General features: G+C 29.7%; 1 protein-coding gene and 1 pseudogene across 1 annotated transcript; both read right to left on the bottom strand.

Annotated features, from left to right (window-relative positions):
• LOC18594261 (cytosolic sulfotransferase 7) lies at positions 9,207 to 10,618 on the bottom strand. The gene is given in 2 exon segments (XM_018124112.1): positions 9,207 to 10,164; positions 10,167 to 10,618. Coding segments are annotated over 2 exon segments (948 nt in total). The 5' UTR covers positions 10,393 to 10,618; the 3' UTR covers positions 9,207 to 9,442.
• On the bottom strand, positions 16,510 to 17,460 carry LOC18594263 (annotated as a pseudogene).

Here is an 18,802-nt window from a genome sequence, read left to right as displayed (position 1 = left end):
ATGCTTTCATGAATTCTATGGAAAAAGGAATTTAAAAAGATAAATTTTCATGTTTTATGAATAAATGAGTTTCAATGAAATTAAATTATAAATTGTTTTGAAATTAATAGTGATTTTGAAAAATAGAGTACACGGAGACTGTTAATTGTGGCAATTTGATTGTTTAAATTAACTGGCTTATGATAAATCGAGCATGATTGGCTAGTTGGCAATTGTATTGAAATGCGAATTGTTTGGTTACCTTGAAAAACTACGAATTACAAAATTGCCATATCATGTTATTGAGTTTTATTATATGGTGGATTATATATTAATTAATCACTGCAGTAGGGGGTTTCTGTGGACCAGCCTTTTAGAGGGGCACGGTAAACCCCATTATATTCTTACCTCGAACGGAGAGGCGCGTAGGGTATCTCCTGGGGTAAAGTTTAGGGTTCACTTCACGCTAAACCACCACGTGAGGGGGAACTCAGCCAACGCCAAGGAACGGCTATGTTTTCAAAACAAAAACATGATTTATGTGAAATCTGAATTTTAATAGCCTTGGCGGACTCGTAGGAGGCCTCGGCCAAGGTGTCCTCGAGGATGGATTTATGGCACAAGCCTAAGATTTTTATGAGATTCATAAGCCTTTTTACGTATTTTGAACGAGATGCGTTCTAATTGTATAACCCAGTTTATGATGTTTTACTTTATTGTCTCCATGTACCCAACTCTAGATGTTTATGATGAGGTTTGTTTACTCATTGGGATTTATAATCTCACCACCCTCATTTCCACCCATTTCAGGTTCAGTATAGTCTGTAGATAGCTGATCTCATCGAGGACTACAGTGGGATCTGCATTTTTTCAAACCGTAGGTTCACAAATTCCTCTTTACTTTTGTTTATTCGGTGGCACTCTTGTTATGTAAATTAAATTAAATTATTTTGGCTTACTGTATTTAAGTATGTATAAATTTATTTAGCTTTTACGTATAAAAATTATTCACGTATAAATCTATAAATATTGTTTTATAAGAAAAAAAAATATTTTATTGAATATTTCTTTTATTTTCTTATTATATTCAAATAACCATAATTTCGTTTTAAATGAAGATTTTAGACTTTTAAACTCATTTTGAATATGAATTGTGTGTTTTGTACTTGTATATTACGTTTTAGCCAGTTTCAAAATTTTTGAGAAAAATGACCAAATTACTCCTGTGAGACGAAAAATTAATATTTTATTTGTTTAAAGTTGGAAATAGCTTAAAATCTTTTAGAACACGATATTTGACAATGGTTGCTCACAAGGGAACAGAGAAACTGATAGTAAAGCCTTGCGGGGTTTCGGGTTGACATTCCGGGCAATAAGTGTCTACCGGGACACCGCGACGGTTGTCACGGGCTCGAGGGGAGTACCGGGTCGTGACACACTATTTCTATCATGTATAGAAATCTTATCAAGTAATCTTGTTTACTTTCTTTTGGGGAGTTATATTGATAACTTTTATGAATACTTATATATCATAAGTCGTTCATCATTGGTTATGAGATTAAATTCTCTCAAATGTTAGTTCATACGATTAACTGGGTTTGGAATGCTTTGTGATTCATCTCTTATGAATTCAATATGATAATCAATTGTTATTTAGTTTTAAACAATCTTAATTTAGATCTTTTATCTCAATAAGAATACTTCTTAACTAAATGTGTTCATAATCCTATTATGAATTTATTGAGTTGGGACTCAATTTTATCAAAGTCATCTCATTAATATCCTTTTGATTCATAATAAAAGAAAAAATAATCTTACTAAGATCGTATGACTTAGTATTGATTATCATGTATGCAAGGCGATACTTAAGGATAAATAATTTAGAACAATAAAATGAAATGTAATGTAAATATAAATGTATAAGTTAAAGCATCTAGTGCTAGCAAAATATAAATTTATGTTTCCTAAACATAAAATAAAATATTTGACCATAGGCCTAAAATAAAAACATCTTATCTTGGCAAACATGCCATAAAAATATTCAATGTTATAAAGTTATTTATTCTTCCACAATTTAATCTAGGTTGACAAGCTTAAAATTTTGTTACATGCTTTAGGGGTGACAATGGGTATCCAATTATAAGGTACCTGCGGATACCCGACCTGATTATATAGGGTTAGGATACCTTATAACCGGATTTGAGATGGATTTAGATAGTGATTTCACTGCTCGTATCAGGTTCGGGTCTCACTCCTTGGTTACTTTTTACTCGAACCCGATTACTATTTATAAATATTTTATTATTATTGTAATAATTAAATTAAAATTTTATAATTTTTACCAACTTTACAAGCAATTCTTTTTGTTAAAAACTAACAAATATATGAAAAGTATGGTTATTCTAATTTTTAATATGATGACCTTAATATATTTAAATAAAAAAATTATTAGATTGTTAATTATGTTTAAATAATATGAATATTATATCATATTATAAACAAATATAATTACTATTATATATATACTTTTAATATAAATATATTTACTTTCTATTTTATGTTAACATTATAAAAATTATGACTTATAAAATTATTAATTATAATATATATACCATTGTTTATATAATCTTATAATATATATACTTAAAAAAAGCTTTTGAGATTAGAATAGTTTTGGAACCTAAGTGTTTTTTTTTTTAATTTCATGAAATTAAGAACAATTCATATAATTAATTAAATTAATTCATGAAACTATTATTATTAATTAACTTGTAATGTCTTTTAATATATATAGTTTATATATTGTGTTAATTTATAAGAAATATAATTACTATTATATATATACTAAAATATTTTTAATATATATACTTTAAAATATAAACATATTTACTTTCTATTTTGTATTAACATTACAAAATTATAACTTATAAAATTATTAATTATAATATACATAACTTTGTTTATATAAACTTATGTAAACCTAAAGAGAAGTTGTGAGATTATAATAGTTCTAAAACCTAGTTCTTTTTTTTTAATTTTATGTAATTAAGGACAAACCCGTATAATTAATTAAATTAATTCATGAAACTATAATTATTAATTAACTTATAATGTCTTTCAATATATATACTTTATATATATATATATATTAGATTCATTTATAAAGAATATAATTACTATTATATATATTAAAATATTTTTGATTTGTGCATGCGNAAAGTATTTTAGTATATATACACTTAAAATATAAACATATTTACTTTTTATTTTGTGTTAACATTACAAAAATTATAATTATAAAATTATTAATTATGTTTGAGATATTTGTTTCTGATTATTTAAACTTAAATTTTATTATTTTTGTGTTTTTATTAATTTAATTACTAGTAAATTATATGAAATATATAAGAGAAATATTATTATATATGGATATGGGTACGGATTTGGGTTCGAGTAATTAGGTACCCATGAATAGCATTTTAATTTTTTTTTACATAATCGGGGTTTTTAAATGGGTTAGGATAATTATAGGGTAGTAGAAATGTATTAGGGTTAGGGTTATGGTAGTAATTTTTAAAATTATTTAAGTAGTTAATAGGATTAGGGTATTTGATTTTTAATAGGGTTAGGGTTCGAGTACCTCGAAATTAACAGGTACCCTACCCGTTGACATCCCTACATGCCATATTGAAAAAATGTCGTCACACGCCATGTTGAAAAAAAATTGTTTAACGTCATGTAGAAAAAATGTTGCACGTCATGTTCAAAAAAATTTTACTACATGCCATTTTGAAAAACATATTGTTACACGTTATGTTGAAAACTTTTTTTCTACACATCATGTTCAAAAACAGTTAGCTACATGCCATTTCCAAAAAAAAAATTCTACACGCCATGTTCAAAAATTTTGCTGCACGCCATGTTTACAATGTTGTTGTACGCCATGTACAGAAAAATTTTACTAATTTATAATTTTGGCCATTTCACTACACGTCATGTTCAAAAAAATATTGACACATGTAATGTACAAAAACATGTTGTTATATGTCATGCCACGTTCAATAGATTTGTTACATGCCAAGTTCATTAGAGTTGTTACATGCATGCATGGCATGTAACAACTCGGGGTAGTGTTCTAATTTATAGATTTCACTTGAAACTTCAACGCATCAACTTTGGGGGTTTGTGAATGTAAACCCATAAACCCTAAACCAATCAACATTGAACCCTAAACCTTAAACCAATATACCCATGAACATATCTTGATGTCATTTTTGTTCTTTGATTTGTAGATCGATGACAATATGGTTAGAGACAGATTGACGACGATATGATGAGAGATAAATAGAGAGAGATGGCGAGAATGATAAAATTAGAGAGAGCTGAATGGCGATAGAGAGTTGAGAGAGTTAGATGGGCAATGCTCTTTTTGGCGGGAGAGAAAAATCGAGAATATCTAATTTGTCTGAAAGGGTTCGGAGGGTATTTTTGTCAAATCATAACAAAAATTGGATAACAATAATTAACTTTATATTGGAGGCTATTTGTGAAATAGGCTTATAAAATTGGCTATTTTTCACAATTTGTTCCTTCCATTATCCCCAAATTTATACTTTTTTATTTTGTATAATTGCATACCAATTATACTTTTTATTCTTCCTTCTTAATTCTATTTTTTATTATTTATACTTATATTTTTTTCATAAAAATTTCACATTATTTTTATCCTATATATTTTATTTCTTTTTAACCCAAAATTTGCTATATTCATTTTTAAAATAAAGTACATGAAATCTTTGATATTGGAAAATTTTTGAAATTCCTCAACACTTGTACTAGTAGAAATTTTCCTCATTTAAGAATTGACAATTTTCTTGAAATCGAATCATTGGCTAGATTTTCAATTGCTTATATAATTTAAATGAAATGTATATGATCCAAACAATATGCAATTGACAATTTTTCATAATTTTATTAATTATATATTTATTTTGTTTGCACATTTTTTTGTATAATTATGTAGAAATTATCTTCTTTACAAAAATAATTTTTGGGAGTTCCTTCCAATACTTTTGGTAAGGTCTCAACTTTATTTTCACTTACAAAAATTTTTAAAAATTGCCACCTGTAGTTGTCCTAAATTTCTTTGGTAAGAGTTTTTTTTCTAAATAACTACTATTTTTAAATACTAAATTTTAGTTAGATTTAATTATCATGTGTATATTTTTTAATTTCGATATATGAAATGACCCATACTTTGATATGGTAATAAATAAAGTTGGTCGGATGTGAATTGAGGCATAATAAGGAACTTTGGGAACCAAAGAGACAAGATAAAATTTTTAGAATAAACTAATATTTTATTAATAAAATATTATTAAAATATTAATATTTAGTCGGATGTCGAAATCAGACATGAAGAAGGATCATATGGTTGATCCAAGTAGTGGAAAAGATGTCAAGCTTGACTCTATAAAATACTTGTCATGACATACATGTGATGGATAGCATGTTTGCATGCTAGGAGAGTCCCGAAAAATTTACAAAAGTCAATATTGTACCTAGAGGTACAACAAAGTTGATTTAAGCCTCGAACTAGATCAAATAGAGAATTTAAGATGAAATTAAGAATATTGAAGTCCCAGAATGGTTTAATATGGTGATTTGGAGTTTGAGGATCAATTTGGAGTCAAACCGGAATTTTCACTATCTAGAGGTAAAATGGTCATTTGCCACCTGGGGACAAAACAAAAATTTTTTAAAAAGATTTTTGGCCCCATTTGACTTATTGGAGTATGATTTGAGGATTAAGAAGTGAAAAAAATTTATTCTTGGTATTTTTCGGAGTATAAGGGTAAAATGGTAATTTTACCACCCCATGGGCAAAACAGTAATTTTTCACCACCAGGACATTTGTCCAGCACATGGTCTTCCCTTATCCTCATTTTGACCATTGACTAATTGTGTGGTGGAGATAAAAAGGATTAAAATTTTTAAAGTTTTAAAAACGGGCCAATGACATGATGCCACGTGTCATGCCTTTATTAATTTATTATTTTTTCTTTTTAAAAGGCACAAAAACCAGCCCATCTTCGACCCCATGGTCCGCCAAACCAGCAAGAAGAGAGAGAAAACAAAACCAAACCCTAGAGAGAGAAAATCAAAGAAAAAGTGTGAATTTTCAAGGAAATTAAGTGAAAAATGTAAGATTTTTTCTATTAAGCTTAAGTTTTCTTTTGCCCAAGCATTTCTCCTTATTTTTCATGATTAAATTGCATGTTTTCATGGCTGGTCATATGGGTCTAGAGAGAGAAAATTGTTGGATTGATTTGATTTTGATATATGTTAGTGTTTAGTGTTAGTTTAGCATGTTAGTAAACAAAATATGTAGAAAAACATTCATTTTTCCCATTACCTAGCCTTAGCTGAATTTTCAAGTCAATGGTGAGGAAGAATGTGATGTTATTTTAGGTTATTTGATTATGAAATCATGGTTTTTGATATGGAAATTAATGAATTATGGAAAGAAAATCAAGTAGGAAAAATTGTGACAATGATGTACCATTCTGGCCGAATTTTTCCAAGAAGGAATATGAATGTGGCTTTGCTGATTTTGGATTATTTGGCTGGACATTGGTGATTTGAAGCATTAGAAAAAGAAATGGGATCAATTGGAGCTAAATTGGATGCGTATTTCAATTTATCGGGTAAAAGATCGAAATAGATCAATACGGTGTTTAGGTAAAATTTAGACCTTTTGCATTCCATATCATGCATTAGTAGTCTAAATTAGTTTAATTTCAATTTAGTACAAATGTGGTGAATTTCTCGATTTTGTACTATGTCAAAGTGGTGAGTCCTTCGATAAAGGTAAGGGAATTGTACCCGAAGACCAGTAGTCTGAGTATTTCAAAAATCCCCACTCTGGACATTGTGAGTAACCTTACCATCATTTTTATTATCTAAAGTATGTTTTTATTCAGTTTTGGTGAAATTTTATGAAAATGAGTTTAAATGGTAAATCTTTGTGTTTTACAAACAAAATGTATTTACATGAAAGGATTTTATAAATTGTCTTGAAATCGAATAATGATTTTGAAAAATAGAGTAATTGGAGACCACTTGTTATATTGTAAATTTATAATTTGAAATCGAATGGCTTATGACAATATTTGCATGAATGGCTGAATTGATATTTGTGTTGAAATGTATAAAATATGTATTTAGCCTTAAAAGGCTGTGAATTACAATAATTATCATATTATGTTGTTGAATTTTATTATATGGTGGGTTTAGCTTGCTGCAGTGGGCGGATTCTATGGACCAGCCTATTAGAGGGGCACATAATCTAGATAAATATATGTACCTCGGTTGGAGAAGCGCGTAGGGTATCTCTTGAGGTATGGATAGAGTTCACGTCACGCCGAACCACCTCGTGATGATGAACTCAGCCAACGTAAAGGAACGGTTGTGTTTTCTCAAACTAAAAATATGTTTTACGTGTATACGAAATTTTTACAGCTTTGGTGGGATCGGTTGGATGCCTCTGATCAAGGTGTCATCGAGTATTATTTGATGGCATGAGCAAAATGTTTATGGAAATCATAAGCTTAAATGAGAAATTAAATGAAATACAACCGTTTGCATGGGTTGGGATAAATTTTCAAATTGTGAAATACTTAAAAATGATGGGATATTTTGTTTGTCTCATTTTACTCGACTTTAACTAATTTAAATGGTGTTTGTTTACTCACTGAGATTTTATAATCTCACCACCCTCATTTCCACCCATTTCAGGCTTAGGATAATCGGTAGATAGCTCATTTCATCGGGGATTACAATTGGACTGACATCCTCAAAATATGTAGGTTTATCTCTCTAGATACTTTTGGTCGTTCGTGGGCCCACGTGTCACTGCAAATTTAATTTTATACCTTGATTATCTGTATTACAATATATATGAATTTATTTTACTTTTACACTGTAAAAATTATTTATGCAGTGTTCTTGAAATATTATTTTATGAGAAAATTGAGTATTTTATTCAATATTTTTATTTTATACTAATAGTCATAATTTCATTTTAAACGAATGTTTTATTCATCCAAAATTATTTTTGATTATGAAATATGTGTTTTCCACTTGCATACTATATTTTTAACTGTTTTTGAGATTTTTGAAAAAAATGATCAAAATAACCCTGTGAGACAAAATTTTTATTTTATCAGTTTTAAGTTGGAAATAGCTCAAAATCTTTTAGAACATAATATTCGGCAACGGATACTCACCGGGGAAAAGAGAAACTGATATTAAGTTTTGTGTGGTTTCGGTTGGCATTTCGAGAGATGAGTGCCCATCGGGGTACCGCGGCAGTTGTCACGAGCTCGATGGGAGTTTCGGATCGTGACAATATATATAAACAATTTTCTAAATTAAATGTACGTATAAAATAAAATAATTAAACAAGCAATAAAACTTGGCTAAGGGTTTGTATGGCCGATTTGATTTCGGTCGGGTTGGATTTGACACACTGCTTTCTTCCTTTTACTTGGGCCGAGCTTGGGCTAATCGACCTAGCACGTCTTCCTTTCATTTTTTTGTTCTCACAAAGGAAACGTTTTACACACTAGGCCTGCCTTTCTTTCTCCATAAGTGCTAAACTCAAACCAGCACTGCCCCCTCTCCCATCTTGTCTTGTTAAGAGGTTCTGAACCACCAAAACCCTCCATGCCTAATTCTGCTATCCTTCTCAGCTTGCATACGATAGACTGAATTAAATTCCCTTTGCACAATTTTACTAACATTCACAATATTTTGTTCATCATTCTAAATTATCCTCCATTCAAACAATTGAAGAATATCAACAAGAAAGTAAAGCAATTCTGTCGTGATATTCCATCTCAAATTGGTTGTGAATGTAACTTATGAGATTTGTATACAAGTTCAAAAATCAATTATTGATAATAACAGGAAGTTAAGTTTCCGAGAGTGAAGTGGTTTAGATCCGAAAAGTTATGGCATCAATGATAGTTGAACCCAAATGATTACAATCAGTATCCAAGTATGTGTCTAGAAGTGGATTATGATGATGGGTTTCTCACTTCAAATTATATAAATTTATTGAATTACAAATTGTAACAATTAAGAAATTGCAGTTACTCCTGTAGTTATTACAATATATAATGTTTTGTTTTCCCCTTCCATGAGTAGATAGAATTTGATCTTGATGAACTAAAATAGCTCGACCAAAGGTTATTGAGAAGATAAATGCTTATTCAAGGGGAAAATTAACTTTCTCACAAGACTAGTAGCCTTGGGAAGTTTACTGCAGGTAAACTTCCAGAGCATCTTATAGAGAAGGCCACTACATTATTTGGACAAGTGCATATAGAAAATACGACATCTTAGAGTTTGAGAAACTAAAACAGAATTCAAATTTTGGTAGATAAGTTCAACCATAATCTCAATGTTTAAAATCCAGACCGGAACCCTCAAACTTCATGCGTGTGACTTGATCTAATCTTTCTTTCATCTCTTCAGTGATGTTGTTTTCCCAATCCCCAACAATGCCACGCCTGAAATAAAGCTTATAGGGAATGCCTAGCCAAGGGTCGACTCCATTTTGGTTAACCTCTAGGGTTTTAAGCCTTTCCAGGCTGCATCTCCACAAGACCTTCTCTACCTCTTCCTCCTTAGCAAAAGGCCTTCCAAGGAAAGAAGCCAGCTTCTTCAGTTGCACCTTTGGATCCTTCTTCAGGTCTTCATATCTCAAGAAAAGTATCTTCTCGGGCCTCCTTAAACTCTCTTTCCAATAGCTTAACACATGATCATGGAATGGCCCAAAAGCATGAACCCCTCTGCAAAAGCTCTCAAAAGCTTCATTCATTTTCCATGGACCTTGCCCGATAGTACAAGTCCAAGAGTTCATAAAGTGCCACATTGAAACAAACACGTCCTTTGGGTCTCGAGTAATATACACAATCTTGCAAGCGGAGTTCTTAACAGATTCTGGTAATAAAGGGTAAGGGACAAGGCTTCGAAATAGTCTTGGAGAAGGCATAGCTGTGAGATCAGGGTTTGGATTGTCCTTGAAAAGCTGCAGTTCCAGCGATGGCATGAGATCATTAGGATGATGTTTGAGCAAAGGATCATCAGTATCATCATTCTTACGACCCTTGGGGTTCAGATGGTTGGGATGATAGCCTTGAGCCATGTGGTGCCTGTCTTTATGGAAGAAGTCAGAAACACATCATCGTTGCTTGCTTGGAAGTTTGATCTTGCGGCCATGACAGGAGAAAGGTGAGAACTTGCAAACCAGAATCCTTCCCAGTTGTAAAGATCAGAAGCCCACCATGTTTCTTTAGGGAGTTCACCTAGCAAAGTAGAAGATATATTTGGAAAACTAGACTCCATGACGAACTAGATATGGGAACACTACACCAAATACGGTATTTAAGAGCACTTTGCTTGCGGCGAAGAAAGAGGCGATCTCAAGCAATATAAAGAGAAAAGAAAGGGTGGAAGGTGCATGCTATTAATGGTCGTAAAAAGGAGCTGCTACTAAGAACAAGGTTAATTAAAGAAATAAATGTACTGACGGTGACTGGTGAGCAATCTGAGTAAGAGAACCACAAAAATGGGGGAAGCTGATGTTCTCTTCATTGGCTCTCAAAATATCTTCTTTTTTTTTTTTGAAAGGCAATGAATTTATTCATAAAGTATCACATGGAGACTACAAAAAGCAAAGCCTTATGAGGCTTGCGATGGACAAAAGAGTCCTCAGGTTGGGACTGCCAACATCAGAGGTGTCTGATGAGCTGACAACAAGACAAAGGAATCATATTAACAAAAGGCTTACAAATCTTTTAACACAACCAAAGCAGAAATATAGAATACAATCCTATCAAGACCGTGTCAGTGACGACCCTTCGCTCTCAAAATATCTTGTAAGTAGGCCATATGTATTATCTCATGTTATACTCTCAACAATTAATGAATTTTAGCATATGTAATACCAGAAAAAAGTTTACTACACTAGTATTTTTTTTTTAAGTAAAACGTTTGTAAACATTCTTTAATGGAGATACTACTATTGCTCCATTGTTCCCCAGCTCTATATCCCTCCCTGCTCATTTTGAGTGAAGATTGCCATGTTTCTTGAAAACATAAGGTATTATTTTAATCACCACAACAAATGAAGAGATCAAACAAATAAAACTGTACATTTCACCTTCATTTATCAGATATGAACAATATTCACAATATTTTGCTCATCATTCTCATTATCGCATGAATGAATCTGTTGCCACCATTGCTCAAGTTTCATCTTGTAGAACAATGATTTCTTCGTCTGTCGCCTTAGTCTAGATTCCTCCCTCGTAAATTAATGTAATGGGTCAGTTTCAGTACCATCGTCCTACAACAATAGGAGGGGACTTGTTGCTGTGCACTAATGGTGACTGGGGATCATTGACTGTAAAGATGTCTCCTTCGTAGCTGCCAACACGGGGGTAGGCCATATGTATTTCAGTTGTTGTGAAAACGAGAAGCACGCGGAAAATGAACTCACCATCATTACTTGTCGGTGAGCTTGTTACAGTAAGTTTAATTTTACTGTGAGATCAATTAATAAAATTTTTTAAAAAATAATAAAATTTTTAATAACGAATAAACAATATAATTACTTTTTAAACTTATCTATTTTATGTTAACAATATGAATAATTTTTTTGGACAACAATATAGATAATTTTTAAAATTTTTCTATTTTATTTGAATGTTATTTAATTTTTATTTTTATTCTATTTTTACATTAAAATATAAAAATATTATTTTTTTAAATATTAGCACTATATCTAACTAATTCAATTCAATTAAATTTATTATCATTATTTGTTACATTAACTTTCACATATTTATGTCATTATTTGAATAATGCTTGTTTCACTTTTATAATTTTTTACGTTAATTTTTATAAATTTACGTTAAGGTTTTTCAATTGTTAATTTTTACCATAATTATTTTTATTCTTAATAGGTACAATGAAGATCAACTTTTTTTTTTGTTCCTTTGGCACGATACATATCACAATTCATGTTGGGGATATATATGTAATACTCTCAATAATATTATACTTAATTATGTTATAAAAGTCCATTTATATTTGTTACATTATAGTTTTTATAAAAATAAATAAGCAAAATATCATTGTATTTTTTTATAATTATAGTTATGACGTTGGGGTTTAGTAATAAACAAAATAAAAGAAGGGACTTTTTAGCAAATAAGGTAGTGTTATTTTAGTTAACGTCAGTTTTATATTATGAAGTTTAAAAGAAAAGCAATTAGAAGAAGTTCAAGTCAATTTTATATCATCAAGTTAAAAAAAAAATCAATCAGAAGAAGTTAATGTCAGTTTTATACCATGAAGTTTAAAAAAAGACAAAGAAAGGGGAGAAACTAACCTAGAGAAGAAGAAGGAAGGGAAAAAAGGGAAAATCTATTCAAGGAAGCAGTGTTCAAGGTATGATTAGGCTTTAACTTATGAAAAGTTATATTTTTGCATAGTTTGAAATAAAAACTCTAAGTTTAGTTTGTATTTCTTCAATTTTTGTTCAAAATCAATACTATTTCAATGACGTTTCGGTAGTATGATGAGTACTAATGGAAAGGCTTGGAAAAGATATTTCTAATGGTTTTTGTAAAACCAAGGAGATATGAATTTTTAAAGTTGGTTGGAAACTCATTTTTGACAGCTTTAACGAATCAAATTTTGGTCACCGGAACTCCACATTCTTGTAACGTTTTGAGACCATTCATTAGGAGTTTTTGTAGTATGAAATGTGGTTTTTAATTTGAAGCTAATAACTCTATTAGCTTTTTGTGTTGAGAGAATCAAAAGGTCAAAGTTGATTTGTTGATACTTGAATCCCAAAAATCTAGATATGTTTGTGATAATTTTCAAACGTTTGACTTTTGGAACTTGTGAATTTTGTAATCTTTTCCATCAAAACAAATTCTAATGTTATAGGATGACATAAATACTTCAGATTAGTCTTAAGTTTATCATTGAAAACAATTTGAATTAAGAATTATAAAAGTTTAAAGTAGAGTAAATCATCATCTAGATTCTAGAAATTTTAGAAATTTGAAAATTTTATTTGAATTTTTCCAAATTTTGATTTAATTAATGTTTGATAAATTTTATTGTAAAATTTTATAAATTTTGGATATGTGATTTTTACTATACTTTTCGATCAAAAGGTATATACATATATATATATATATATATATATATATATATATATATGTATTTTATAAATTTATTTCTCATGTTAGTGGATTTTGTAAAAATGTCGAAATTAAGGAAAAACTTACGAATATGATTTTTACATGAAATTAATATTAAATTTCTATCAAAAATTAAAAATGTTACTGATTTTATAATTTAAGTTTAATTGTCAACTTTACTTGATTTTTATTATCTCTTTGATTAAAAAAATTATTTTATTAATTTGAAATGATCCTCAATTGTAATGGAGGTTGCTACACACCCTAAGTGCTTAAGATGGTCAATGGAAAGTCGTTTTGTTGAATTTGTTTGTAAATTCAGTTTTAATTTTTGTATATAATTTTTTGAAATATTAGACAACTAAGAGAATTTTTTAACTTGCTGCTTGAAAGTGAACTTGGCAAACCAGGTAAGTGATTAATATCCCTCCGATGTTTTTACCTTAAAAAATAACCTTAATGTGAATTTGAATTTCGTATACTATGTATAATATATTTTATCCTATGATTTGTTAAAATTGAGTTGAGTATGTAAATATATATATATATATATATATATATATATATATATGTAATATGATTTCCCAATCTTTGGTTAGAATGTGAATTTTATTGAGTGTGATTTCTTATTTTGAAATTTGAATATAATTTTGTCTAATGTATGAATATATGAATATCTTTATGAATACAAACATTAAATATTTCATTTGAATCAAATATGAGAAATTGGATGTATACGATATATGTTTTGGTGAAAGTAAATATTATTATTTTGTGAATTTGGGTAACCAAAAAATAAGTTTTGTTTTATCTCCTACTATGTCTATGTTATAATCCATCCAATGGGGTTAATTGTTGGTTATGTCGACATGTACTTTGTGATTATAAAAATCGGTCTCAAATCGTGCCTCCAGTGATAAAATAGTAGTTTTTGTAATACATATTTAGTACAACTAATGGTTGTTTCTGATATACTTATGACACAAGTCACTAGGGTTAATTGTGATTTTTTGTTATAATTATGACTTATGCCACAAAGGTTAAGTGTAGTTATAACATGTTATAAAAGAGCTCTAAAATCTGAAATATTGTGGAATTATGTTCTATTATCTAAAAATGAAACTTTGAAATAATATAATTTTGAATGAGATTACCTAAACTTTATTTTGATATTTATATAATTTATGATATTTTGGCCTAAATGTTTTGAAGTATGCTCAATTCAACTGAGAGGATGTCAGCTCTTTGCTGAGTGATTATACTCACTCCTTCATTCACATTTTTTTTACAAGTTGTGAATTGATCTAATACGTAGGAAATATCAAGAAGTAGCATTTCGCAAGCTAGTATATGGATTTGGATTACTTTATGATTGTTTAAATGTTATAAACTTTTAGCTATCTTAAATTAATTATTAAAATTTTTATCTCGACATTTTAGCTTCATAATATTGGAAACTTACTTAAAATTTCAAAAGGAATTAAAGAGAACAAGAAAGGAAGACTACTCTTTAGATGAATTTCTCATTTTCGTTTTCCAAGGTAATGGTGTTTGCCGGGAAAGAAAGTTCTTTTGAATTTTCTAAAAAGGGAAAGTGAAGGTGGTGAAAGAGATAGCCAAGCCCATAAGCCCAGAAAAGCTGTGGGCCAGAAAGGCACTGTAAGGCCCGACATGATTTGGGTCTTGCCTGGAATAGCCCATGGCAATGACAGTTTTATATTTAACAATTTGACAAATTATGTAATAAATTAAATATTAAAATTTATAGTCATAAACTTTACAAGGGCACCATAGCAATATAAGTAATTTTGATTTTTAATTTAATTTTTTTATTAATTAATGATAAGTTATGCAACTCATTTTGAAATTATAAGTCGCTCTTGTATATATATATATTAAAATCCAATTTCAAAAATTTTAAAAAGAGTTATATTTTCTGTTTAACTACCTACTATCAGTCGATCTTCGCTTGGAAACTTCTCTCAAAATTAAAAGTCACTCTCACACACACACACATATATATATATATATATTAAATCTAATAAAAATTAGCATGTCGTACTAGCAACAATTTTATAATAACATTTTTTTAGAATTAAAATTTTATAATATTTTTTAAATGATTACTAGAATTTGTGCACATCCAGTATGTGTGAATAAGAGAAAAGAAGATGAAAGAACAGTTTTTATGTAGAAAACAAAGGTAGATTTTTTTTTTATGTGTATGTGAAATAAAAGAAAAAGTGCAATTAATAAAAAAACAATTTCAAAAAATTAAAAAGTGAAATGAAAAATATAACCCTAATTTTATATGTTGTTTAATTATTTTATGAAATTTTTATGTAATTTAATTAAATTTGATCATCTAAATTGATATCACTTGACTCACAATATCAAACTCAACAATTGATTTTACTAATAGTATAAATTACTATTTCTTCCATTGCCCTTAATATAAATCCATCTCTAGGCATACTTTTTTATCTCTCAAAGTGATGGTACTAAAGTCTAATAGCTTCCACTGCCCTCCTCTAAATCCTTCTTATAACCCATTTGATTGAATTAGGCATACTTTTTATATTTTTAAGTATGGACAACATTTTACAGATCTTGAGACTTTATTCTCTTTTGGATTGAAAATGTTATAATTTGTCTGCCTAAAATCACATACCAGCAGCAATCCAATCTCTCCAAAGTAAAGTCCTCCACACCAACATGTATCTTGGTGGCAATTTAGTCTTAATTTATTTGAAAGAGTATGTTGTCAATTATTTAAAATAATAATATTATTATTCATAATAATAAGAGTTTAAAATTTTAAGGATAAAACGATTTACATTCGAAAAGTGGGATCATGATAATTGAATATGAATTATACAGTTGGAATCAAAGTATATATGTATTCGGATTGAATTTCTTACTTTTAGATTACATAAAATTATTGAATAATAGTTGTAACAAATAATAAATTACAATTATTCCCATAGTTATTACAGTATATCAAGTTTTATTTTCCCCTCGACCAAGGTTATTGAGAAGAGAAATGCTTATTCAAGGGAAAATTAGCTCTCAAACAAGGCTTGTAACCTTGGGAAGTTTAACTACCTGCAGATAAACTTCCAGAACATCTTATACATGAGGCCACCACATTATTTGGACAAATGCATATAGAAATTGGCATCTTAGATTTTGAGAAACTAAAACAGAACTCCAAATTTACTCAATAGGTTCAATCATAATCTCAATGTTCAAAATCCAGAACATAACCCTCAAACTTCATGCGTGTGACTTGGTCTAATCTTTCCTTCATCTCTTCAGTGATGTTGTTTTCCCAATCCCCAACAATGCCATGCCTGAAATAAAACTTATAGGGCATGCCTAGCCAAGGGTAAACTCCATTTTGGTTCACCTCCAGGTTTTTAAGCCTTTCCAGGCTGTATCTCCACAAGACCTTGTCGACCTCTTCCTCCTTGGCAAAAGGCCTTCCAAGGAAAGAAGCCAGCTTCTTCACTTGCCCCATTGGATCCTTCTTCAGGTCTTCATATCTCAAGAAAAGTACCTTCTCAGGCCTCCTTAAACTCTCTTTCCAATAACTCAATACATGATCATGGAATGGCCCAGAGGCATGAACCCCTCTACAAAAGCTCTCAAAAGCTCCATTCATTTTCCATGGACCTTTTCCCATAGCAGTAGCCCAAGAGTTCATAAAGTGCCACAATGAAACAACCGTGTCCTTTGGGTCTCGAGTAATATACACAATCTTGCAAGCAGAGTTCTTAACAGATTCTGGTTACAAAGGATAAGGGAGATGGCTTCGAAATAGTCTAGGACAAGGCATAAATGTGGGATCAGGGTTGGGATTTGCCATGAAAAGCTGCAATTCCAGAGATGGCATGAGATCATTAGGATGATGTTTGAGCAAAGGATCGTCAATATCGTCATTCGTACGACCTTTTGGGTTCATGATGGTTGGGATGATAGCCTTGAGCCATTGGGTGCCTGTCTTCATGGAAGAAGTCAGAAACACATCATCGTCGCTTGCTTGGAAGTTTGATCTTGCAGCCATGACAGGAGAAAGGATAGAACTTCCAAACCAGAATCCTTCCCAGTTGTAAAGATCAAAACCCCACCATGTTTCTTTAGGGAGTTCACAGAGCAAAGTAGGAGATGCATTTGGAAAGCTAGACTCCATGATGGATTAGATATGAGAACACTACATAAAATACGGTATTTAACAGCACTTTGCTTGCGTCAAAGAAAGAAGCCGATCTCAAGCAATATAAAGAGAAGAAAGGGACTGGTAAGCATGAGAGTAATAGAGCAAAACATTCCGTAGCTCTCAAGTTGTTTCCTTCCTTATCTCTCAAAATATTCGGTATGTTGACAATATATAGGCTCAACATTTAATGAATAATTAAGCATATATAATATACCAACAAAAAGTTTATTATATTACTAACATTTTTTGTATAATTTAAAATTTAATAAACATTTTTAATGAAAAGCTATTATTGCTTCCATTAACCCCAACTCTACATCCATTTTTGCTCATTTGATAGAAGATTAACATAGTTCTTGAAAGATGATCGGTTAGGAACCCAATCACTTGACGTAATTGAGGAACACTATCAATCTTTTTTGCTTAAATGTGATTGACTACTTAATTAAAATTATAATTTTACCTTTCAAAAAAATTATAATTATAATTTCTACTCCTATTAAAAAAACTAATTAATAATGTGATACCCATTTTTATCTTAACGAATTGTCTTTGTCTTAACATTTTAATTCTCTCTCTCATATTTCTTTTTATTATCAAATGAATGAAAACCTTTGATATTTGAAATTTTCTTCACTTTTTCAAAATGTCTGGTAAAATTAGTAGATTTTTCTTAGTTACTTTCAAGAAAATTGTCACTTATAATTTTCTTGATATTCCATCCTCCAGAGATTTTCACCTCTTTGCATTTTTTTTGTGTCTTTCATTTTTTATACTTTTTTATTTTGTGTAATTTCATACCAATTAAATTTTTTATTCTTCTTCTTATTTCTATTTTTTCTAAAAAATTTCACATTATTTTTATCCTATATATATTTTTTCTTTTTAATCCAAAATTTGCTATATTTGTTTTTAAAAGAAAGTAAATGAAAGTCTTTGATAGTGAAAAATTTTTGGAATTCTCTAACACTTGTAGTAGATTTTTAAAAATTTTTCTCATCTAAGAATTGACAATTTTCTTGAAATTGCACCATTGGCTAGATCTTCACTTGCGTGCATGATTTAAATGAAAGATATATAATGCAAACAATTATCATTAGATATGCAATTGACAATTTTTCATAATTTTATTTATTATATATTTATTTTGTTTGTACATTTTTTGTATAATTATATAAAAATAATATTCTTTGTAAAAATAATTTTTTGGATTCCTTCCAACATTTTTGGTGAGGTGTCAACTTTATTTTCACTTATCAAAATTTAGAAAAATTGCCACTTGCAATTTTCCCAAAATTTCTTTCTTTTTCTAAAT

This window comes from Theobroma cacao, chromosome 7 (assembly GCF_000208745.1).
Source record: "Theobroma cacao cultivar B97-61/B2 chromosome 7, Criollo_cocoa_genome_V2, whole genome shotgun sequence".
NCBI classification, from domain to species: Eukaryota; Viridiplantae; Streptophyta; class Magnoliopsida; order Malvales; family Malvaceae; genus Theobroma; species Theobroma cacao.
The sequence above is the reverse complement of the archived record's forward strand: the minus strand, read 5'-3'. Positions and strand labels throughout refer to the sequence as shown.